Source organism: Ictalurus punctatus, chromosome 8 (assembly GCF_001660625.3).
Source record: "Ictalurus punctatus breed USDA103 chromosome 8, Coco_2.0, whole genome shotgun sequence".
Taxonomy (NCBI): domain Eukaryota; kingdom Metazoa; phylum Chordata; class Actinopteri; order Siluriformes; family Ictaluridae; genus Ictalurus; species Ictalurus punctatus.
The window spans coordinates 10,299,218-10,323,572 of NC_030423.2; the positions used below are offsets into that span (position 1 = coordinate 10,299,218).

The window sequence follows — 24,355 nt, forward strand, 5'->3', positions numbered from 1 at the left end:
ATGTATGGGGAAAATATGCACTGAAAATTAAAACTTTTATTTTATATAAATCCATCAGAATAGCCTCAAATGTTCAAAAGTCAGAAAGAAGACTGTTAAACTCCATAAAGATTTACACATTGCTAGATTCTGGTCCCAGGTTCACCATTTGTTATTGTTGAGCTGAATATTGCAATAGTTTCATTCAAGAGAATACCAGGGATGCCTCCTTTTAAACGGGGGACCAGAATTTAATATTTTATGAACGCACTCTCAAAGCAATGTTGCAGAGATTGCCTGTGGCAAAGTCACGGCTAAAATAAAACCCCGTGTCAGATTGTTGTAATGGTTATTTCTAATGTAGGATCTCAAAGCAACCTTTTAAACTATTTGTAGGAGAAGGTGAGCTGCTCTGGCTCGACTTCTCTCAGAACTGCAAAAAAGAGATTAAAAGCACAGCAGGACTGTGTGTTCCCCCTGTGGAGTGCCAGATACAGCCCCATTCTTTTCTAAAGTATACTTAGACTCTATACCTCTTTTTAAGAAAAAAGTAGATTGCATTGTTAGAATGGAGATGGAAAATCATCTCTAATCATCCTGGTCATGGCTGTCTTTGCTCCTTCTCATGGGCAGATATAATTCACTTCAGTGACTATTGGAATCACCTTGTTTCTTGTCTCTGGAAAGCCTGATTCTTTTTTATCTGTCTGAGGAGAACATACTTGATTTGATCGTAATGCAAAAAGCTTTCATCTCACCTTTTATTAGATGGGGATTCCATCTTGATGTATTTCTTTATTCAGTGACCGTGCTCTGTCACCTCAAGAATCAGGGCCAGAGGCATAAAAGGCATAGGGCCGTAGGTACCATGCAACCACAGATATGGGGCATACCTGTATTAAAGTACTTTTACAGCAACCGGAAGTACGTTAGACGAGTACAAGTCACCCCCGTGAACTATCAGAAGGACTTCACCAGCCTTTGCCCAGTCTCTCTGCTGGTGCAGCTTCACAGGGTGGACCATTAAAGGGAGGAAATTGCATCTCTCTTAGGCTGATCCACCTGCAGTCTGGCTGCAAAGAGATGGTTCCTACTTATCTCCCTAGTTTTCCCACTCCATGATGTAAAATCAATCAGTGCTACCCAGTAGCATCGAAAATGTTTTATTTTTTTTTGGCTTTCATTTTGTTTGTGCAAGTTTACTTTCACTTTTAACAATATGTGAAACAACTGATTTGAACTTGGTTGGATGACCAGACCTCTGCAAGTTAAAAAGCTGAATGAACTTTTGTCCGGGAGAGAATCCATGGACGGATCAACCTGTACATATACATGAAGACAGACTCAAATATGTTGCATCGCCATTCACCAATAGCAGAATCAGCACAAAGACAAACTCTTCTAAAGACATCTGTGTTCATTCAATGCACACGATCACACGTCAAAGTCTTGAGCTGCATTCCTTTTATGCTTGCGACAAACTCCAAGTAAGACTGTACATCAGGGCAGGAAAAAGATCGTGTTCACTAATGATACTTTCTATGTTTTACTCTGTTGAGTAATTTGAAGCTGCAAACAGTTTGGTAAAGTAAGCATTATTTTAAACAAAGGGAATCGCATGCACCACCGTGACTCTGTGCTTACTAACATGGTTACTCAGTCAGTGATCTCCACATATGTCGAGAAAAACACATACCAGAAAGCAGGTCACGTATCTCACATGGTTCTTGTGTTATACATTTTCATAAGCTCGGCGAATGAACGCACACATTAATACGCATGCTCTCTCTTTCACTCGTGCACCCACATACGCACACATTCCTTTCCTCTCTCTTTCACACACAAAACGTTTTCTTTGTCTGTCCCTGTTTAGAATTAAATTCCTAGTCGGTCAAACTATTCCAATAAGTAACATGTATTTATTGTCTTGTATTTATTGACTTTGATATTGCAAGAACCTAAACTATTCAGAACTAAGGCTTTAGAAACCAAGTCATTGATTATTATAGTTCTGAACTAAAGTTGAGGTTTTAATCATTTTGATTTATTTACATGCTGGTAATTTTAAATTCTATTTTAATTCTAAAAGGGGATACTTTGAGACTGACTACCTAATGAGACTGACCATTTGATGAGACTGATTCGTTCAATTTACACTGAAGCACCTACTGTATATTTTTCTTGCATTTCCAGTGCTTCCTGTAGAAACAGAACCATTTCCCCCACAGGTCTTTGACTGGATAGATGTATTTATTATACTTTTTAGCCTATGTGAAGCTTTCCCCTGTGTTTGTACAATACATCTTATCATATCAGTGCGCATTTATTTCTTTATTGAATGCCAGTAATCAAATAGTAAAATCATATTGCTGTATCATTTCAGTTGATATGAGGTTCTTGATTCGATATTTCAGAGTACTTACACATTCAGCAGATTGCAAAATAAAGTAGGCTATTCATCCTAAAATAGCATTGTATTACCTTATGTGTAATAAACATTTAAACTTAATCCAGCCCACACAACTCCTTTGAAACAGGCGATTCATATTTCTATCTCGATTCAGAAGAGGCTATAGGTTTCTTTATTCTTTTTTTTTTTTTAAATAAAAAGCATGCATTTCTTAGCCACGCTATTTTCACAAGACAATATGCTAGCATACTATCTCCGATGTTCAGCACCAAACAAGAGCTGGAAGATTCCACCAAGTCTTTAACGTTTTTTGTTTGGGAGCACTTTGGCTTCCTGGTTTGTTACGACGCTGAATCATGGATTGAAATTGCATTGAAATTGCATGAGATTGCAGTAGACTGAAGCCACCAGGTATGTTTAGTCCTGCAGCCAGACGTTTCGATTTGTTTACATTTACAGGCAGCTATATGACTAATATGATGCGTGCGCGTGCGCTCCCACACACACATTTGTGCAGCAAACTCATTCAGGAAAGAAATTCAAAGAAATCACAGAGGTAATTGGAAAGTTCAAATCCGATAGCGGAGAAAGCTAGATTAAAAAACACACCTAGTGCTACTGAGAGCTGCGTGACTCTGAGAGCACAACTAGCGAACAGCAGATTAAGAAAATCCCCATGCTTCAGACACGCCTCCCCTTGTGAGTCATGCTCACATCTTCTCCATTTTTAATTCTGTTACGTTACATTATGTGTACCATTTTGTTTTAAGTGTCTGAATGGACCATGTAAACACTGTCATTAAGTTTCAATTGTTGTAATGTTGAATGTTTTAATCAATTGAAAATGGAAAAGTAAGGCACATATTGAGCTATTGTGTATTATTATTACCCTGTAAAATCAATATCTGGGTATAAGTTATTTCCTATGTCCACATGAGTAAACAGTGCATGTTTTTTTTTTTTTTCTTCCCCCCCCTCATGAGGGTGGGAACAGTGGGAGCAAGTCAGATATGAATCTTGCATGATAAAAGAGTGATACATTTTGTTTAGTGCAAGCCCATTAAAACTCAGACTGCAGTGGACACGTATCAGCTCTGCAGACTGTAAGGCTGTAAGTACTCTGTTTTTCATTTTGCATTAGTATTGCAAATAGCTGCAAATGGCATTTCAATCTGAGCTCTCAATTGTACTTCCACTGTATCTAAATGTAATAATCTAGTTGATTTTATTTTCTATGACCATTAGCCGTCTGGTCACTTATGCTAACTATATTTAATGATTTTTTTTCCCCCTTTCGATTATGATTTCTTAAAACAGATTGTTTAGTAATTGTTACGCAGTCTGAACGATTGAAGCAGTTTTAGTAAACAGATTATGTAGCCAGATCTTAAAAGTACTTATGGGGTAAGACTTAACACTACTAACAATTAAAATTGTGCATTCTTTCCTTGCTGATTGTCAGGGATTGCACTGACAATCCTCATTTAATTACTAGAGAGGAGAAAGTCGCTGTGCATGGCTTTTTCTCTTAATTGCTTTTCCCTTGGTTTGGCTGTAATTGGGTCTCCATTGTGTTTATTGATTTAGTTTGATGTGCTTTAATGTAAAAGATGTTATGCTATATATTTATCTGGTTGGGGGGGGTCTGGCCACAGAACAGTCCAAACAGGTATCCTTGTTAATCATGTGGTCCAGTGTCTGCATTCAGATCTGCTCCTTTAAACCTCTCAGCTCCTTTTTACTGGGTCTATAGAATTGACCGTGTACACTATTTGGCCAAAAGTACAGTATGTGGACAACTAACCACCACACCCACACATGGGTCTTCCCAAAATGCTGCCTCAAATTTGGAATTGGATCTTCAACAACCACATATGGGTATGATGGACAGGGGTTGGAATGCTTTTGGTAATATAGTGTATGTTTGGTCAAGTGTCTTGTCTATTGCTACTATTCTACAAGCTTAATAATGAAGGGTGTGTTTAAGCTAAGTGACTACAGAGATGATTCATATGAAATATGGTAACTGTAGCCAGAACTGTCAACACTGGTTAAACAGCACTGTGTAGAATCTTGTCAACAATATTGTTTCAATCAACATTGTGAAGCTTCATGAAGTTCCTTGCTTGTTTATGAGACAGAAAATGGATTATGTACTTACAGATAATTTACTGTATCAAATAAAATCTGGAAGAGAAATAACTGTGAGAAGACTAGACAAAAGCCTCAGAATATTAAATAGGAACTCTATAGCATATAGGTGGAATGGGTTAACCTGGTAATTAATCATATATAAATTACGTGTTTATGACGATTGTTGATGTTCCTGTAGTTTGGGCTAATGCCCTCTGGTAATCAAAATATTACTTAGACTAAAGATGTCTGGTTTAAGACATCTAGGTTGTTTATCCAGTTCACCTTGTGCCTCTCCATGGCCTGAAAGACAGTACAACTTAAAATTAATTGAGTTGCCTCTCTCCATTTGTGATTTTAGGAAACTTCACTCTGGCAGAGTTAGGGATCTGTGAACCCACCTCCCACCAGAACACCTACTGCCCCAACCTTGGTCTACTTCACGGCTATACTCTGAGCGCAGGCTCTGATGCTGACTCAGATCCTGAAGGCCCCATCTCTCCAGAAAGAGCCATGCAGCTGTGGAGCACCCGCAACGTCAAGTCCCGCCACAGCTCCGGTCAGTCCAGTCACGAGAACTCGGCCCTGACCCTCACTGATTCTGAAAACGAGAACAAGTCTGATGACGAGTCAGGTAGGTGGGAGTGAATGAGGATAGGAGTAAGCAAGCGACTATGACAGGGTAGAGAAAAAGTGGTTGAGGCTCTCGCTGAGTGATTTTCAGAATCCATTTTAGTGCAACACTATGTAAAAATAAAAATGCAAGGATTTAAATTTTTGATTGAAGGTTTTACTTCATTTGCATTCTTTGTGTTTGTGGTTCACTGTTGCTCAATAATGAAGTAAAGTAAGCTGTCTTGGGAGCACATTTTATTGTAACAGCAACACTGTTTCAAATGAATTGTACACTACAGTAAGTGACTCAATTATATCAGGTGGATTTTTTTGTTTGTTCTTTTTTTAAAACCAGATTTAAGAGTAGGTAAGACCTAATAACCTGATAAGAGTAGGTGAAGATTTAGACAAAACTGCCCTCTGGATCTGGCTGGTTCATCCAAATGTTCTAATTCTGCTTGGAGCTTCTACACTTGTGACTCAACTTTTGCTGCTGTCCCACATAGATACCCTAAAGATTTGTACTTCCCAAAAAAACAGTTCAAGTATACTCAAGTCTTATCTTTTCCTCAGAAGACCTTTTCTTCTTCTTTCCCCACATTCTCACCTGCATACCCTACATTTAGACCTAAGACCTGCTACTGGAATCATAAATACTGTTCTGTGCACATCCCAGGACTCTTATTCACAAATTGCTCATATAGAACATCTTTTTAACACACTTAGTACTGTTGAACATTGTTATACAGTTGTAGAAATGTAATGATTTGTAATCCACTATTTGTAGTCAGGCAGAACATGTTCCCTTTTGAGCCTGGTTCCTCTCATGGTTTCCACCTCCTATCCTCTCAGGTTTTTTTTTTTTTTCTTGCCACCTTTACCTGTTGCTTGCTTATTAGGGAAATCTGAATCTGAATAGTGATTTCTGTAAAGCTGCTTTGTGAAAATGTCTATTGTTAAAAGTGCCATACAGAAAAAATTTAACTGAATTGTTCCTATTGCCCAAATAGGAACAAGTACAACTTCCACTCATAGTTAATTTCCCTCCACCTTGAAAGACAACTAGTTGTTTACATTGATGGCAGTAAAAGTGACAGCATTATGAGTTCTGCATGCAATGATGTTAACACTGACTGTGCCTACCTCCTCACAGAACATCTGGAGTCTTGAAATACACTTTATGACCAAATGTCTGTGGATACCTGACACACATATGTGCTTTTTGAACATCCCATTCTAGATTTAGTACCAACTTGGATGTTATAATAACCTCCACTCTTCCGGGAAGGCTTTCCACTAGATTTTGGAAAGTGGCTGTGGGGATTTGCTCATTCAGTCACAGAAGCATTAATGCGGTCAGACACTGATGTCGAGTGAGAAAGAATGGTGCTAAGTCGGCATTTCAGTTCATACTAAAGGTGTCCAGTGGGGTTGAAGTCAGTGCTCTGTGCAGGCCACTGAAACAGGTTTGGGCCTCTTGGTTACAGTGAAGGTAAACCGTAATGCTACAGCATACAAAAGTATCCTATACAATGGTATGCTTCCAACTTTGTGTCAACAGTTTGTCGAAGGCCCACATATGGGTTTGGTGGTGAGGTGTTCATAATTTTTTGGTAATACAGTGTGGATATTACTAGATTAAAATATTTAGTAAGATTGGTGTAAGATCCTGTTGGTGGCAATTTTCAGCAAGTAACTGGAGTGCTTGCCAATGGAAAAAAAATCGTTTCAGTTGATAAATGTTCATTAAACAGTGGAAAATAAATATCTCTAACTGGTATCCGGCCTGACCGGAGGCTCTTATTAACTGCCTCAGAATGGGACTATTTTCCTATAAAAGTTTTCATTTACGCATCTGTTTCATTTCATTTTATGAGTGCAGTTTATATTTTCTCTCTAGTGTTTCCCCTGGCAGTTCTTGTGCATCACATCCTCCGATTCTATGTTTCCGTGTTAATTCGATGCCATCCTAAACCCTTGCTTGGCTTGCAGGAGGTGTCAAATGGGGTTAATGAAAATACAAAAAAAACCTCGCCTAATTAGCAAGATTCACACGCAACTGTAGCAGTTCCGTCAGCTGTGAACTCCAACATCAGAAGAAAAAAAAAAAACTCACCCAATTTATCAAACTCCTCAACAGCTATTGAATGCATAAAAAACACCTTGGAAAAGAAGTCACTTTCATCTCACTAGCTGATAATTGCGTCTCAGCTAATTGCCATGCTAATCTCTTATCCACAGATTATTAGCATGATTCTTGTTTTGTAGCTCAGGACTGTGCAAGGACACAGAGTGTACCGGCCACCACATGGGCCTGTCTATTACTGAGGCTGTTTATATCGTAGAGTATTTCTTAAAACTGATATTCATACTTGTATTATATTTGCAGTGTATGTATTACTGAAATCTTGTGATCAATGAGGTTAAAAATGTAAAATAAATCAGTAATAATAAATGAATTAAAAAGTAGTTTAAGAACAAGACCAATTCTCTAAACCGATATGCTGAATATGGAAATTTTTTTTTTTTCCCTCCTGTGGAGTGGAGGGAAAATAGGAACGACATTAAGTGAACCTGCCTCTTCTTCTCCTTTTTTTTTCCCCCAACAAAGATGCTTTAAGATTTCTTTCATCCTCTCGCTGTCTCTTTGTTTGTGCATAGAGATGCAAAAACTGTCTTTCTCTCACTCTGTCTTCTCCTATCACTTCAATATGGATATGTCGACACTGCCAGTCATTTTGACTGACGGCTGCCACTCACAGTGGCTTTAGGATGTGGTAGCATGAATGGGGTCAAGTAAAGATTTCCATTCATTATCTTTCTTTTTTTGGCCACTTTCATAAACACTAAGTAGCTATATGTATACCAGCATTTTGAAAAACAGCTATATTGAGATCACCGGACAATTTGCACAGCACTCCATTCAAGTAATTACGTGACTAACTAAATTAGCTGTTTTACACCACTTACTCAATCACAACCTGTGCGTCTTTGGTTTTAAAACGTGCCAGGTAATTACCTAATATGGAGATTTGCATGTTGTCCCTGTGTCCTCCAGGGTTTTCCTCTTACTTCCCAAAAACATGCATGTAGGTGGATTGTCTGTGCTAAATTGCCCATAGGTGTGAATGTGTGTGAGAGTGTGTGAACATGGTGTCCTGCCATGGACTGGCATCCCACCCAGGGTGTATTCCTGGCTCACACCCAGTGTTCCTGAGATCCACCGAGACTGTGACCAGGACAAAGCAGTTAATTTGGCAAACGATGTTGATGTTTCTCCCATTTTGTTGGAAGATGCAGATTGTAAGTTACCCAAAACACCACACTCTCTCCTCTCGATTTGGAGGAGCACCGAATCTCCTCCGAGGATCTTCCAGATTTCACTCACTACCCACAGTCTGTGACCATACGGTGAGAATAGTGAAGTAGACTGGCCAGTATACAGAGCCTATCATCTAAAAACCGACTGGTACATTTGAAAATCGGTGCTTCCAGGCAGCCACACAGGAGCAGTGTTTGAGCAGATCTATTACTTTATGGGGAATTTTTTTTTAAGTAAATAAATAGTTACTATGCTTGCTAAGACTGAAGCCAGCTCTCTGATTGTTTCTTTATTTGTTTACTGTATATAATGTATATATTGCATATTTTGACGCATATTATTGAAGTATATTCTTGCCTCTTGTATCATCTGCAGAGGCGAGAGAGTAGACAGGACAGTGAGGAGGTTGGTAATGAGGCCTCATGTCTAGCTGATTGTCTAATTAAGCAGCCTGGATACCGGTTCTCTTGGCCTTTGCTTCTGAGCTGCCTGCTCCTGAGTGATTGATTAAGGCCAACTATTCCACTCAGAGAAATGACTCAGATGTCCTCACCTCACAAGGACACGGACATCCGCATCTCCGACACCACTGCTCCCTTTGTGCTCCTGCTCCGCCTCAAACTGTGTGTGTTCTGTTTCAAGCTCCAACCATGTTCCAGCACCCTGTGTTGCACTTTAATGAGTCGAAGCCATCTCTTTTGCTAAGATTTTATTGGACACAAGTACATGCATCAGAACAGTTGGAGTCTGACAGGACTTTTAAAACAAGCTCTCTTCCAGTACGTCCGCTGCATTTCAGTTTACCATCTTATTCGTGGCTATGCTGAGGCGTAGTAACACCCTCAGGCCCCAAGCAGGCCGCATAAGAATGTGTTCGTCATCGCCACACTCTGTTGCATCTGTTTGTTTGCATAGGTGTACACAGACAAGAGCTAAAAATTATCCCATCATTCAATTGCAGTCCCCCATGACTGGCAACGGGCAGTGTTGGCTGATCAGCATTGCACATCACGTTCGGCAAACAAAGAAGCCCAAGTGCCTCATGCTGAGAAGAGAGTGGGGAGTTTTTTGCCTGCTGGATTGTTTGTATTCTCCGTCACTGATCTGTGTCACTAAGCATTTACGAAGCTTTGTTGGAGAATCAGAAAAAAAATGTCAGTTTTATAGAACGATAAAAACTTCTGAGATAATGATGTGTTTTCTTATTGCATGTTTTTTGTCGGTTAAGAATGTGTAGAGAGAGACAGATCTTTCTGTGTGTCTGTGTTTGTGTGTGTCTGTGTGTGTGTTTTGTAGCATGCGTATAAGGAGGTAGAAGAATTATATAACCATGTGACTTTGTAAATCTGCACTACCAAACTTGCACTAAGCAAACATAATAAATCATTTATGTACCACGAGTCAGTGGAAAACATTTGGATAATCATAAATCAAGCTTCGAGTAATTTTAGCTCGCATTGATGAGGTAGATACGTTAAATCAACAAGATTTAATACAGTCAATTATATTACTTAAGGAAGATGAATGAATAAGTCTCGTTAAATAAGTGAATCTGTGTAAAACTACTCACGGAGGAGAAAAAGGAGTTATTGTTGGTTTTGTATGGTGCAAGTTGCTAGTCTGTTTTATGTTTTATTTTGTTTGAGAGATTATTTAGGTGAGTATTGCATAGTCCCTTAATAAGATTTGAGGTGTATCCCTGCGGGGTTTTTTTTTTCTTCTTTTTTTCTTCCCCCACTCTCAACTCTGATTGACAGTGTCACTGTTCCCCTCCTTGGAGTATTCATTAAAGGTACTGTGTGTTATGTTTCTCACCCACATACCTCTCACACACGGAGAGACAACACACCTTCCACCTTTCATTAATGTATCCGAGTATAATCTAGAATATGTTGAAGTTTCACATTTATAAATGTAAAGCAGTTTATGCTAGGATGCAATTATATCTTCTTTATGAAAGAAAAAGTTTCCTCACACCTTCCAATTAATGTGGGCAAGCTTTAACGACCTTCATACTTTCACATCTTCACATGACGAGACTTGACAGCATGAGTCAATGCTATGCACCTGTTTAGACATCAATAATGGAGAGTCGAGGTGGCACTTTTCCCCAGCATACAGGCATTTACTTATGACCTCCCCTCTCTTCTCCCGCTTGTGTTTTCTCTCAGAGTGAGAGGTTGGAGAGGAAAAGCACCAAAAGCTGTTTTTGAGTTTCACAAAGGTCATATTGACTTCCTCCACTAAAACCATGAAAGGGAAGAAAAGGGACTGGTTTGTGTGAAGGAGGCAGAAAGCTCTTTTCTTTGGCACATTTAGCAAAGGACATCCGATGGCTGATTTCACATAGTTAAACCTTTTTGCTTTTCTGTCTGCCTGCATGGGTGTCAATATTAAAGAGTGCACACACACACACACACACACACACACACACACACACACGCAGACACACACACGCAGACACACACAACAAAATTCACTGTAGTCATTAACACAACATAAGATGGAGTGCTAAATATAGAACTATTATCAATTTTGGCACCTTTGGAAATTGAAAACAAAATCATATTGTCATTGTCATTTATTGATTGTTTTTATCTATTTATATCAAAAAGGGAGAACAAATGTGATACAATAATACTTGTATTTCAACCTTGCCTGAAAAACAAAACCACTTTTGAATAGAACTTGCAGCTTGTTCTATATGATTATAGATGATTTACTGTATGATGAATACCATTCTTCTGTCACAAACATACAGTACATTGCATATCAATGTTCTGTAGTGTACGTTCTGGACAAATGTACACTGTTTGGCCAAAACTATGTGGACACCTAACCATCCCAATCATATGTACTTGTTGACCATCCAATTCCAGAGTTTGTTGCTCCCTTTGCTGCTATAAAAGCCTCTGCTCTTCTGGGAAGGCTTTTCACTGAATTTTTGTAATCTGGCTATGGAGATTTGCTCATTCAGCCACAAGAGCAATAGTGAAGTCAGTTATTGATGTCGGGCGAGGAGGTCTGGCGTGCATTTGGTGTTCCTATTCATCCCAAAGGTGTTCAGTATTCAGCCACTCGAGTTCTTCCACTTCAACCTTGGCAAACCATGTCTTCATGGAGCTCACTTTGTGCACAGGGGCATTGTCATGCTGGAACATGTTTGGGCCATTTTAGATCCATTGAAGGGGAAATTTTAATGCTACAGCATACAATTACATTCTAGATAATTGTGTGTTTCCAACACAATTGTGGTGACGGCCCACAAAGGCCCCTTTTGTCCATGTAATGTAATGTAACCATACCCACATCTACCAATACTCTGTTTGAATAAGATTAATATGTAATTAGTCATTGTACCTCTTTTTTTTTTTTTTAACATTTTGAGCACTTAATGCTTTTCACGACAACTTCTACTCTTCTCTGAAAACATAATATTCTTTTTTTTTTTTTTTTGAATAAGGTAAAATTATTTATTACATGTCGATCTGATTCAAACAGTATAGTCGTATAGTTTGGCTCAGTTAAATTACGATGCAGAATGTAGCATGCATAGCATTGGAGTGAATATTTGATATGTTGATGTGCAATGTATGCTTTGACAGAACATAGATATTCATCATATAGGTCCTTCAGATTTTGTTTTCTGTGGGTTATTTAATTTAAGCAGCACTGACAATAAAGAGGAAATTCTTTTTCATTATCCCTTAGCGTTCAGTATATTTATGCTCGCTTAGTGGACATACTTGTAAAACTGCCAATCTTATCACCTTTCTCAACCAAAAGGAGGATACACGTACATTTTTGTGGCTGTGCCGGCTTCTCAAATCCAAATAATATCGATCTTGGGAAAAAATGAAGATGCATTAGATAGAATAAGAGCCAGCTCAGGCATTGATTTAGGCATAAAATGTCCCAGGCTTTTACACTCCTGGGCCTTTCGTGCTCTCTCGCTCTCTCTGTCAGCCTGTCCCACTGAGCTCTCCTTCCTGCTAAAAGTCAGAACTGATATAGCTGTTCATTAAAGGCCAGCTTTAGTTAATGAAACAAGCCCAGAACATGTTAGGGGTCTTTAATGTGCACAGATCAATGGGGTCCTCAGTAAATCTAAAACGAGCCTTCATCCTATCCTGTCTGAAGGGCTGTGTGGGGCAACTGTCAACTAACCCACAGCCCTGGGGAATAATACGTCATAGAAAGGGTCCTGAGTTGGATGTCACAATGGATAAATGTTGTGATTACAATATGTGTATATAAGATTATAAGTGACTAGAGTATGAACATGTTCATAAGAGTTGGGTATAACGCGTTATACCCATGTAATGCGTTTCTGATAACAGAGTACTGTAACTCATTACATTTTAAATTTATGTCATTTGATTACGCTACTTGCATTGCAAATTTATTGTTAAAAAAACAATACTACGTAAAATGCATTTTAAAAATAAATCATGTTTTGCACGGCTGCCAGGGGCATAACCTGGCATGGGCATTCAGGGCTGTAGTCGTGAGGATTTTTTCTTTAGCCCTGTATATTTATCCATTTTGAGCAGTTTGTCACTACGTAACTGAATGTCAGTAAATGGAGACGGTGGTGTTGTTATTTTATATCTTTATATCTTTTATATATTCGGAGGTGAGACCAATCAGACGGAAAATACGTGGAAACATTCGTGTCTTATTGGCTGACAGCTCTCAATTCTGCCGAGCGCTAGCTTTCACAGTCAGTGTGAAGTGAATATATGCCGATTTTTTTTTAAGCAGTAAAGGGGTTGAAACTGAAACATTAACATTCTGTCATGCTGAGCAGGAAAACAAGGTGTGTAAATATCTATATGAGTTCCAGTTTACGTGAACATGATATGATCAGAGCATAAGGAAAGATAATGTACTTTGCACGGCACTGTAGCTGCTAAATTCATAATTCATACAATAGCTTAGTTGTGCCTCCCCTTAACACCAAACGAGCCTAATTATAAGATTTTTATATTTTATCGGTCTGGTAGTTCTACAAACTGTGACAACACCTGAGGCAAGTTTTATGATAAATCCAACTTTTTCTGATCATGTCATACATTGTAATTAGTAATCTGATTACTTTTTACATGCAGTAATCAGTAATGTAAACAAATGGCAATTTTAAAACAATAATTAGTCATCTGAAGTGGATTACTTTTTTTTTTTTTTTTTTTTTTGAGTATCTTACCCAACACTGCTGTTCATACTTTACATGTCTGATGGATAAAAATACACATTTACCCACTCACACATGGTAAAGTTACTTACTTTGGTAAAGTAGTGTTTTACTGGCATGTTTATTCGTATCTGGAACAGTTCACTGCATCAGGCTCCAAAGGCACTGGTCATAGGCTTTTAATGTTATGAATACACCGATTCAAGAGCAGCACTTCTTTGTGCTAATTACAAAGCACACATGGCCACAGCACATCATAGTTCATGTGTCACACTTGATAGAAACAGAAGTTTTCATTGTGCGAGAGCAGTGTGTGCAGCTGCCGAATGTGATTACTTAGTGGAACATTTGATGGGTACAATGTGCTGTTTAGTAATAGATTCATCAGTACTAATTCTCACCTTTGATTTGTGACAAAAGACTGTGATTTTTCTTTAGCCAGCGCTTCTCAGACACCAGATGCCCACTGTTCAGAGTCAATAGTAAATCTCTTATTTTTATTCTCTATCCTGTCTGACGTGTATGAGAACAATTTGACTATAATTTGTGTGTATATTTATAATACTCATTATAATCATACCCTGCATATTTTCCCAGTAAACGCTTTGCGTTTGTAACTTATTACATTAGTTAATGTGAACCATAAGTAATTTTTAAAAAAGTAACAAAGTTAACACATTTTAATTGGCCTTTGTTTAAATCTTAACAAAACACACCTGCATTAACTAATGTTTATTCAGTCTATGAGTAAAAATAAGTTCACATACATTAGCAAAACCTTTAGAAAAATTACAGCATGCTTTTAATGCCGATAATGTATAGTATAATATATATATAGGATAATATTTAGAATATTTGCCCAATCCCCCTGATGGTTTATATCTCAGTCAGGTTTGTGGATCTCCTTGCTTGGACATGATTTTTCAGTTCAGTCCATAAAGTTTCTATGTAATTCAGTTCAGGGCTTTGTGATGGCCACGCCAATACCTTCACTTTTATTTTCTTTAAACTTTGGACGTATGCTTAGGATCATTGTCCTCCTGGAAGACGCAGTTGTGACCAAGTTTAAAATTTTTGGCTGATGTCTTGAGGTGTTGTTTCAATAAACCTATTTCCTCATTCAGCAAAACATCCCCACAACACGCTGCCACCCCCATGCTTCACAGTTTGAATGATGTTCTTTGTATTAAAAGCCTTGCCCTTTTATTTCATCTGACCAAATGACACTGCTCCAAAAGGGTGGTAATCAACTGCAAACTTCAGTCTGGCATTGTTATCTTATTATCTTGGAGGAGGGTCTTCTTCCTTGCCTGACATCCTTTCAGGCCGGGGCGATGTAGGACTCTCTTAATGGTGGACTTACATACTTTGGTACCTGATGCCTCCAATTCCTTCAACCAGTTGTTTTCTTGAGTCCAGTTGAACCTTTATGAGCAAAGTTCCTTCTTCACTGAGAGTTAATTTGTGCCTCTTTCCTAAATGATGCAGAGTTTTTGTGGATCCAAGATTTTTGTATTGGCATATAGTTGTTTCTACAGCTAGTCATGGTAGCTTCAGTTGTTTGGGAATTGCTCCAACGGAGGAACTGAACTGGAGGTAAACATACCTTAACTTGACTCCAAGGTCAAGTTAAGGAACATGTTAAATAATCTCAGTAAAGCATTACTGATTTCCTGAGCACAGTGCCCTGTACCTTCCATAGCATTCATACTGTGTAGTCACTCTTGATAGAATAGATTCTGAAGAAAGAATGATGTTACATCTGATTGTCAACTGTAATCAAATCCAAAACCATGATTGTTTGATTGTGTTCTCCTGCCTATTGAGGACACCCTGAGGAGTGTGTTGTTTGAAGTCAGAACCTAAACAAACTGATTAAGTTTGCTGATAGTGCAGTGTGTTGTGTGAAGGGTTATGTAATGTTATTATAGAATTAATGCACCATGATGAATTATGCCAAAACATTGCACTGGCAGGCCTGTAGCTTTATGAGCTATGCAGCCCGAACTCATTTGGAAGTTGAGAACTTTTCTTTTATTATATTCAGGTTAGCATAAACAATTTTCTGTACTTTTTCATTGTCATATGCTGTACATTCAAGCTGAACACACACAAAAAAATATCTACTATTGTATTGCAGGGGAAGAATTTAAGAAATATCCCCTTACTTTTTTTTTGGTTTGATCCTCCTGAGAGTATGGTCTAAGATAGTGACTTTAGGCTGGATGTATTTCTAATATTGTTGTGCTTGTAACTTCAGTTGTTGCTTTTCTGACTATCTTTTCTGAAATGGTGGATTTTTGCAAGTAGGAAAGGTATAGAGGTAAAATCCTGGAGGATACCCAACTCTACCCTGGTCAGAATCAATGATAGAAGCACAGATGAATGTACCACAGACAACAGAACAATAACAGCTTACAGGACAAATCTGAACAGGAATACTAATTCAAGTTCAAATTCAATAAGGATGCAGAAGAGTTCATGTTGGAGCAAACCTTCTGGGCTGAAGGAATTACATGCATAAACCACTCTTTAATGGGTTTGCTTAGGCTGCTATAATTTAGTAGGGGATATTATTGATCGTGGCTGCCATTTCCTGCATGAGTCTTGCCATAAAGAGCCAGTGGACTGGGTTAGGCCTGCTTGGTGTGGTCCTGGTATTAGAGCTGGTACCCTCCATTACCCCCCCCCCAGTGCAACTGATACACACTAGTTGCCTCTGTCACAGTCTAGGCATCCTGTGGCTGTCAGTTGATATCCATCTACTTATGTTGCTTAGCAGTGATTATTAATCTGGCAAAATGCAGATTAGGCATAGTTTACAATGGGGACACTTAATCTGTTGTATAGATCATTAATTTGTGAATAAAAATAAAATCAGAATATTAGCACAAAGATTATAAAGAGGTTTTATACTGACTGCCAGTTTAATCAGCCTGTGGGGATCACACTCTTTGGTTTACTTTCACTTTCTTTCTAACATCTTCCAGCATACGTACGTGCTGTAGGTGATTTAATTACAGAATATGTCCTGAGTTGTTTAAAGACTGGCCCAGACTTTCCTGAAACTAGATTGGGGAGCAGGAATGAGATTAGAGTCTGTGCTCTTCAGTTCTTAATCTTCAGTGCCAACTACTCTGACTGCCCCAGAAACCTACAGATTAGAGCCAACCAGCACAAACTCAGCACAAACAGTGAATTGTGTCTATAAGCAAAGCAAAGTTATATGCTGTAACCCCAATATAGCTGACCCTTGTGTTTGATACACCACTTTGCGTAATCGGAACCATATTGTACCATAGTCACTACAGGGTAGGCTCTGCTGAAGTTTTTCTAGGTCATAGAATAGATGCTGCTATATTCTAGGCCTCATCATTTCATTTGATTAATTAGTAAACCTGTTAGCCTATACATGGCTTCTAAGAGAAAGTCAGACATTTCCTTTACATTTTCCATACAATGCCATATGTGTCTTCACAAACCATTACCACTGATCAATCCTGAAGGTCTGGACTGTCTATGCCATTTTCCCCTTGCAGTGGTGCAAGTTATTTGTTGGGTTCTGAGATATGATGAAGGACAGAAGGCCTTTTGTTGCTCTGTGCTTGTTGCTGCTGCCTTGTTTTATTGCGCTTTTATGGAAAAAAAATTCTCTCTATAAACCATTGACCAAATGGAGGAGGGAAAAAAAAACCCTCAGAAGGTAATATAAAACAATGTTCCACTGGATGAAGAAAACACTATTTAAAAAGCTTAGGATAGATAAAATGGCATACATCTGTGGTAACAGTGCTCATTAATCAGTGGTAGAGCAATTTATACTAAAGAATAAATACAATTCTTCAGAGTGTATAGAGACATTTAAATTACCTGGTACAGGTCTAACTATTCACTCATTCATCTTCAATATGTGCGTTATCCTGCTCAGGGTCACAGTATATCTGGACCAATCCAGACAGGAATACAGCAGGAATACACCTGCAAGTGCAGGCAGGCTTTATTGCAACAGGAAGAGAAATTCAAATGAACAATAAAAAAAACAGCATCAAAAAACAGGTTTGTTCAGACTTCCAAGGGAAAAACAGGACAAAAACAAATACCAGATTGCATACACAAAATACAAAGGCTTGGAGTCGTTGTTAAGTAAATTCAGAAGGAGATTTCACATTGAGTGTGTGTGAATCCAGGCTTTTTATGTGTGTGTGTCCGTGTCCAGGTGTGTGCAATCAGTGTTCAGGTGAATGTGAACATGATATTGGCTGTAGGTAATGTGAAAATTGAGTCTGAGTCAGAGATGTTGTGATACATTCTGGGAATTCTGGGAATCAGTGTTCATGCTTGAATCCGGTGCTGACATGACATTAGCATAGCCAATCAACCAGTCCATGTACTGGCATGTTTTTGGGAGTTGGGAGGAAAGGGAACCAGGAGAAAACCCACATGGACAGATGGAGAGAATGCAAAACTCCACACAGACATTAACCCAAGCTCAAAATCGAACCACAGACCCTGGATCTGTGAAGCAGCAATGCTACCTGCCACAGCACTGTTTTTGCTCCTGTGTTTAATTGCAAGGTTTTATATTTTCTTTTTATGTTCATACCTTGTAATGTTATAATTCCTTCAAGTGAGGACCCATTTAATCATGAGGTGGTGCCTTACAACACCTTGTCAAAACAGCAAAAATGTGTTTTGGATGAGAATGTTTTTAGTGCGCTTTGGTAAATGGTAAGCATAATTTAAGGTTAAGATTTACATATAATTTGTTACGTTAAATATATTTTGTTTCCATAAATAAATAAATAAATAAAAGGTGTGAGTTGTGTTTGGATGGAGTCCATGCAAGGTCAGAACATCAGAATCATTCTGAGAGAGAGAGAGCGCGCGCGAGAGAGAGAGAGAGAGAGAGAGAGAGAGAGAGAGAGAGAACGAACGAGAACTTTTCTTATGGGGGAAAAACAGTATGGGTTCCTCTCCCCCTGCTGCTTGAGCATACACAAATGCCTCAAGACACTAAATGCCTGCTTACTTAAGCGCTATTTAGAAATCATGCGCATACTGTTTTGTGTATAACTTTTTTGAAGGTTCTTTATTATTGGTATTCATAGCTTCTGTAAGTGACCTTGAGAGGACTGAGCTGCATTTGCTCATCAATGCAAGTTTCATCAACTCTCTATTAGACGGGCAAGATAACAAGCCATCAGCACCACGACAATATGAGCTCCTCCATCCTAGAAAAGCCCAGGGTGACAGCAATACCAGGCTAACAGGACCACAGCTGAACATTCTCTTGGTCTCATAGCATCTCCCCACCCGTTATAGAGTGCAATTATGACTACACAAGCAATACAGACATCCGGAAGCCTCAGCAGTGGAAGGGATGGTGCTTTGCAATTGTGGCTCCTTTATGGCTGCCTCCTTGGGAGCAGTAACAGTAGTAAAATATTACCCAACATTTATCCAAAACATGCTGACTGCAACAGCACCCGGCTAATTGAGAATTTACTGGGCAATAATGACTTATCATACTCTGCTTACAGCAGCACTGATGCAGCCAGCCTCATTTAGCAAGCAGTAGTTTGGCCTTAATGAAGTCTGTAAATGTCAGAGAATGGCAGACAGAGTGTTCATCAGGATTGAGTCATGTTAGGCTATATTGAACTTTTTAGATTCATGTCCTCATGATGGGTGGATTGGCAGCAAAGGGAGTTGACTTTCATTTGTACTGTATGTCTCATTTTGTTATGCATGGGACAAAATATTTGGTGTAACCACTCTATGATGTAAGAGTTAATGTTGTGTTTTGCTTCAGAATTTGTGAGCGTTGCTATATTGCTGGATTTCTACCTAGAGAAACATTTCCTATCAGGAAATTCCCTGCTAGTGGAGTGGGTCATCAGCCTTATAATGTTTCGGGGCTTTTGGGAAGTATATCATTTTATATAAGGTTGTATTCAATCTTATTTAGAACAACCTAAAAAGAAACAAAAAAAGAAGCTAAGTTTGTCCTCTAGAAGAAATTACGTGAACTTTCTGATGTCATTGAAAAGCTATTTTCAGCAAGCTTTAACATAGCAGCTACACATGTTTTATTATTATTTATAGAAACACTTAAATGACTTAAATCAGCATATTTTTAATCCTCTGTGGACCATTTGAGTATTGCCAAATAGAAAAGCAGTGATATGTATAATATGATAGGCAGCTAATAATGCTGTAAATGTGATATAGGTCCCCTTTCATTCTCCCATATGTGCACTCTTGTGTTTCTGGTGTTGCATGGGTTATAGGGCTTGGGTAATTGTATTGCGTGGTGTGTTTCCTGTCTCTGTGGTATAAGCTGTGTGATGATGGCTCCTGCTCTATGTCAGTGTGCAGTGAGTTGGGCTGACACAGATGGATAGCTGTGGTGATGCTCTAATTATTTGTTGTATGGGGGTTAGAGGCCGTCTCAAAGCGTTTTCTCACCTCCTTTAACTAGTCCCCTTGGGGGGCCTTTGATCAAATGAGGCTTACTGATAAATCTACCAATGAGCTGCACTTTTTTCTTTTCTTTTACAGTTTGTGTATACAGGTGTGTCTAAAAAAAAAAAAAAAAAGAATATCGTGGAAAAGTAATTTTTTTTCCATAATTTAATTTAAAAAGTGGACCTTTCATATATTCTAGATTCATTACACATAAAGTGAAATATTGCAATCTTGATGATTATGGCTTATAGCTCATGGAAATCAAAAATCCAGTATCTCAAAATGTTCAAATACAGTATTTATGATACAGAAATGTCGACATTCTGAAAAGTATCTTAATTTATGCACTCAGTACATGGTCGGGGCTCCTTTTGCACAAATTGCCGCATGAATGCGGTGTGGCATGGAGGCAATCAGCCTGTGGCACTGCTGAGGTGTTATGGAAGCCCAGGTTGCTTTGATAGCGGATTTCAGCTCGTCTGTATTGTTGAGTCTGGTGTCTCTCATAGATTCTCTATGGGGTTCAAGTCAGGTGAGTCAGCTGGCCAATCAAGCACAGTAATACATGGTTAGCAAACCAGTTACTAGTAGTTTTGGCACAGTGGGCTGGTGCCAAGTCCTGCTGGAAAAGGAAATCAGCATCTCCATAAAGCTTGTCAACAGATGGAAGCATGAAGTGCTCTAAAATCCCCTGATAGACGCTGCATTGACTCTCAACTTGAGAAAACACAGTAGACCAACACCAGCAGATTACATGGTACTCCAAATCATCACTGACTGTGGAAACTTCACACTGCACTTCAAGCAACTTGGATTCTGTGCCTCTCCACTCTTCCTCCAGACTCTGGGACCTTGATTTCCAAATGAACTGCAAAATTTACTTTCATCTTCCCCATGATTGTAGTTGTGTACTGAACCAGACTGAGAGATTAAAGGTTCAGGAAACCTTTGTAGGTGTTTTGAGATAATTAGCTGATTAGAGCTCTTCTCAAGTCGACATTTCTGTATTTATAAATTATTTATTCTGATATTTTGAGATACTGGATTTGTTTTAATCACCAAGATAAAAAAAAATGCTTGAAACATTTCACTTTATGTGTAATGAGTCTAGAATATATGAAAGTTCATCTTTTTGAATTAAAGTATGGGGAAAAAATTAACATTTCCAAGATATTCTAATGTTTTGAGATGCACCTGTATGTTAAATCCCATGGCAATAATTGTAATCTAAGATCAGAACTATCTAAAATCAGATCAGCACACATGCAGTGGTTTATTGCTTATTTGTTGCATTAACTGGTCCTGACCCTACTTTAAAATGCACTTCCTTCCCTAGGCTATAGAGAAATACATTTACTGCACTTAAGAAGGTGTGGTACAAACACTGCGAGAGCTAAACTCCATTTCAAATGCTGCTTCAGCAGAGACCTACCTCTTAGTGCCTGGATAACAAGATGCACATTGAGTAGTGTTCTCATCGCAGCAAATGCAGCCAGTTAATCGAGATAGGCAACAGGGCCCTAGCCCTCTTATATTTGGAGGTGAGAGCAAGCAACTTTTCATCAGCCTTAAATTAGAAGCACTGTGAAACTTCTATGTGATATAATCAACAATCTCTATTAATTTAAGTGAGGAGAACAGCAGAGGCAGTCAAGCAAGCAACAGGACACTGAGTGTACTTGTGCATTGAGAAAGCAGACAGACAAGTGGTCAACCTTCTTCTGAGCAAATCAGAGGGTATATCATATACTAAACTGCGGGCACTATTTCTTTAAAATTATTATTATTTTTTACTTTGCTTTACTTTATTCCACCCATAAGGCATATGTTAATGATGAAGATGAATGAAGATGGCGATGAAGATGATATGGTGATATTCTGTTTAACTCCTGTTAAAATTGCAGGTTTTGTTAAATTATACCAGATCTTTTTCACTTTTAATGTGATATACAATGCTCTCTACTAATGTTGGCAACCTTGGTAAATATGAGCAAAGAAGGCTCTGAAAATTTGTCTTTATTGTGTAACCTTTTGATCTTTTGTACAAAGCATTCACAAAAATACTCTGCTCTCATGGATTTCAAACAACTGCAAACACAACACAGGTTTATCAAAAAATATCTTTGTTACATATAGGTGTGCAACAATTATTGTCAACCCTATAAATTCATAGGAGAAAAATATATTTGAAGTATATTCCCATTGATATTTTACATTTATTTTAGTACATCTGGAACAAGAAATTGTTCAACCATGACTTCCTGGTTCACGGGGGTATAAATATGGGGTAACACATAGGCCAAATTCCCTTAGTCATTCATAACAATGGGTAAGACCAAGGAATATAGCTGTGATGTGCGGCAAAAGGTTGTTGAGCTTCACAAAATGGGAAGTGGCTATAAGAAAATAGCACAAGCAGTGAAAATGCCCATTTCCACCATCAGGGCAATAATTAAGAAGTTCCAGTCAACTGGAAATGTTATGAATCAACCTGGAAGAGGACGTGTGTCTATATTCTCTCAACGCACTGTGAAGAGGATGGTTCGAGTGGCCAAAACGTCTCCAAGGATCACAGCTGGAGAATTGAGGAAGTTAGTTGCATCTTGGGGTCAGAAAGTCTCCAAAACTACAATCCAAAGTCACCTACATCACCACATGTTGTTTGGAAGGGTTTCAAGAAAAAAGCCTCTACTCTCATCCAAAAACAAACTCAAGAGTCTTCAGTTTTCCAGACACTACTGGAACTTCAAATGGGAACGGGTTATATGGTTATATAGATGAAACCAAAATAGAGCTTTTTGGCAATAAACACCAGAGGTGCTTTTGGCGCACAAAGTACAGTACTGTTCAAAAGTTTTAGTCACATGCAAAGAAATGATTAACAACAAAGATGCCTTAAAGATCCATCCATACATCCATCTTCTACGGCTTACTCCTTTTCAGGGTCACAGGGAACCTGGAGCCAATCTCAGGAAGCATCGGGCACAAGGCGGGGTACACCCTGGACAGGGTACCAGTCCATCACAGGGCACAATCACATACACACTCACACACCCATTCATACACTATGGACAATTTGGACATGCCAATCAGCCTACCATGCATGTCTTTGGACTGGGGGAGGAAACCAGAGTACCCAGAGGAAACCCCCGCAGCACGGGGAGAACATGCAAACTCAGCACACACATGGCCCTGGAGGGACTCAAACCCCAGACCCTGGAGGTGTGAGGTGAATGTGCAAACCACTAAGCCACCATGTGCCCTGCCTTAAAAATAATGAAATTAAATGTTTCTGCATTAAAAAAAAAAATACTGTAAAGAGCAGTAAACAGTAATAAATGAAACAATAAATTAAACAATATTTGTGTGACAAAATAAAAATACTAGTCTCTGGTACAATTTGTGCAGTTTTATAAGGAAATGAACTGTAAGTTTTATTGATAATCTTGCAGAACCAGCCACAGTTCTTCTGGAGACTTTGACTGTAGCACTTGCTTTTTATTTTTGCAGCAAAACCCAGCAACCTTAATTGTGTTTTTCTGTCTGAAAAGTGGTCTCTTACGTCATATGCTGCTTTCTTTACTGACATACAAACATTTTTCTGTAACATTAAATTCTGTGCTAGAAAACTAATGTTTGGGAATCTAAAATGTTTTCATAGTGACTTGATAATGTAGAAGTCATAAAATAAGAAAAATCTATAACAAAGTTTTTACTAAAAAATAGGGTGCCTTAAACTAAAAATTTTGCAAGTACTTTACCTCATGCCCATTGTTAAATATGGTGGTGGCTCTTTAATGTTTTGGGTCTGTCTTTCTGCAAGAAGACCTGGATATTTTGTTTGTATACATGGCATCATGGATATCAACAGATATTAATTGAAATCCTGAATGCCTCTGCCAGAAAGCTTAAAATGGGCCATGGTTGGATTTTCCAGCAGGACAATGATCCAAAACATACAACAAAATCAACACAAAAATAGTTTACTGGACCACAAAATCAAGGTCTTGCCATGGCCATCCCAGTCCCCTGACCTGAAACCCATAGAAAACCTGTGGGGTGAACTGAAGGGTCCACCAGCGTGGACCTTGAAATTTGAAGGGCCTGGAGAGATTCTGTATGGAGGAATGGTCTCAGATCCCTTACCATGTATTCTCCAACCAGGTATTATAGACTAATATATAAGACTCAGAGCTGTCATCTTGGCAAAGAGAATGTATTGGCTAAAAGAGTG

At 38.6% G+C, this 24,355-nt stretch overlaps 1 protein-coding gene across 1 annotated transcript in view; it reads left to right on the top strand.

Annotated features, from left to right (window-relative positions):
- tenm2a (teneurin transmembrane protein 2a) overlaps positions 1-24,355 on the top strand; it is a 342,195-nt gene that overhangs the window by 111,031 nt on the left and 206,809 nt on the right. Inside the window, exon 3 of the mRNA XM_017473379.3 lies at positions 4,884-5,156. Coding sequence (XP_017328868.1) covers positions 4,884-5,156 — 273 coding nt within the window. The remainder of the gene's footprint in view (positions 1-4,883; positions 5,157-24,355) is intronic.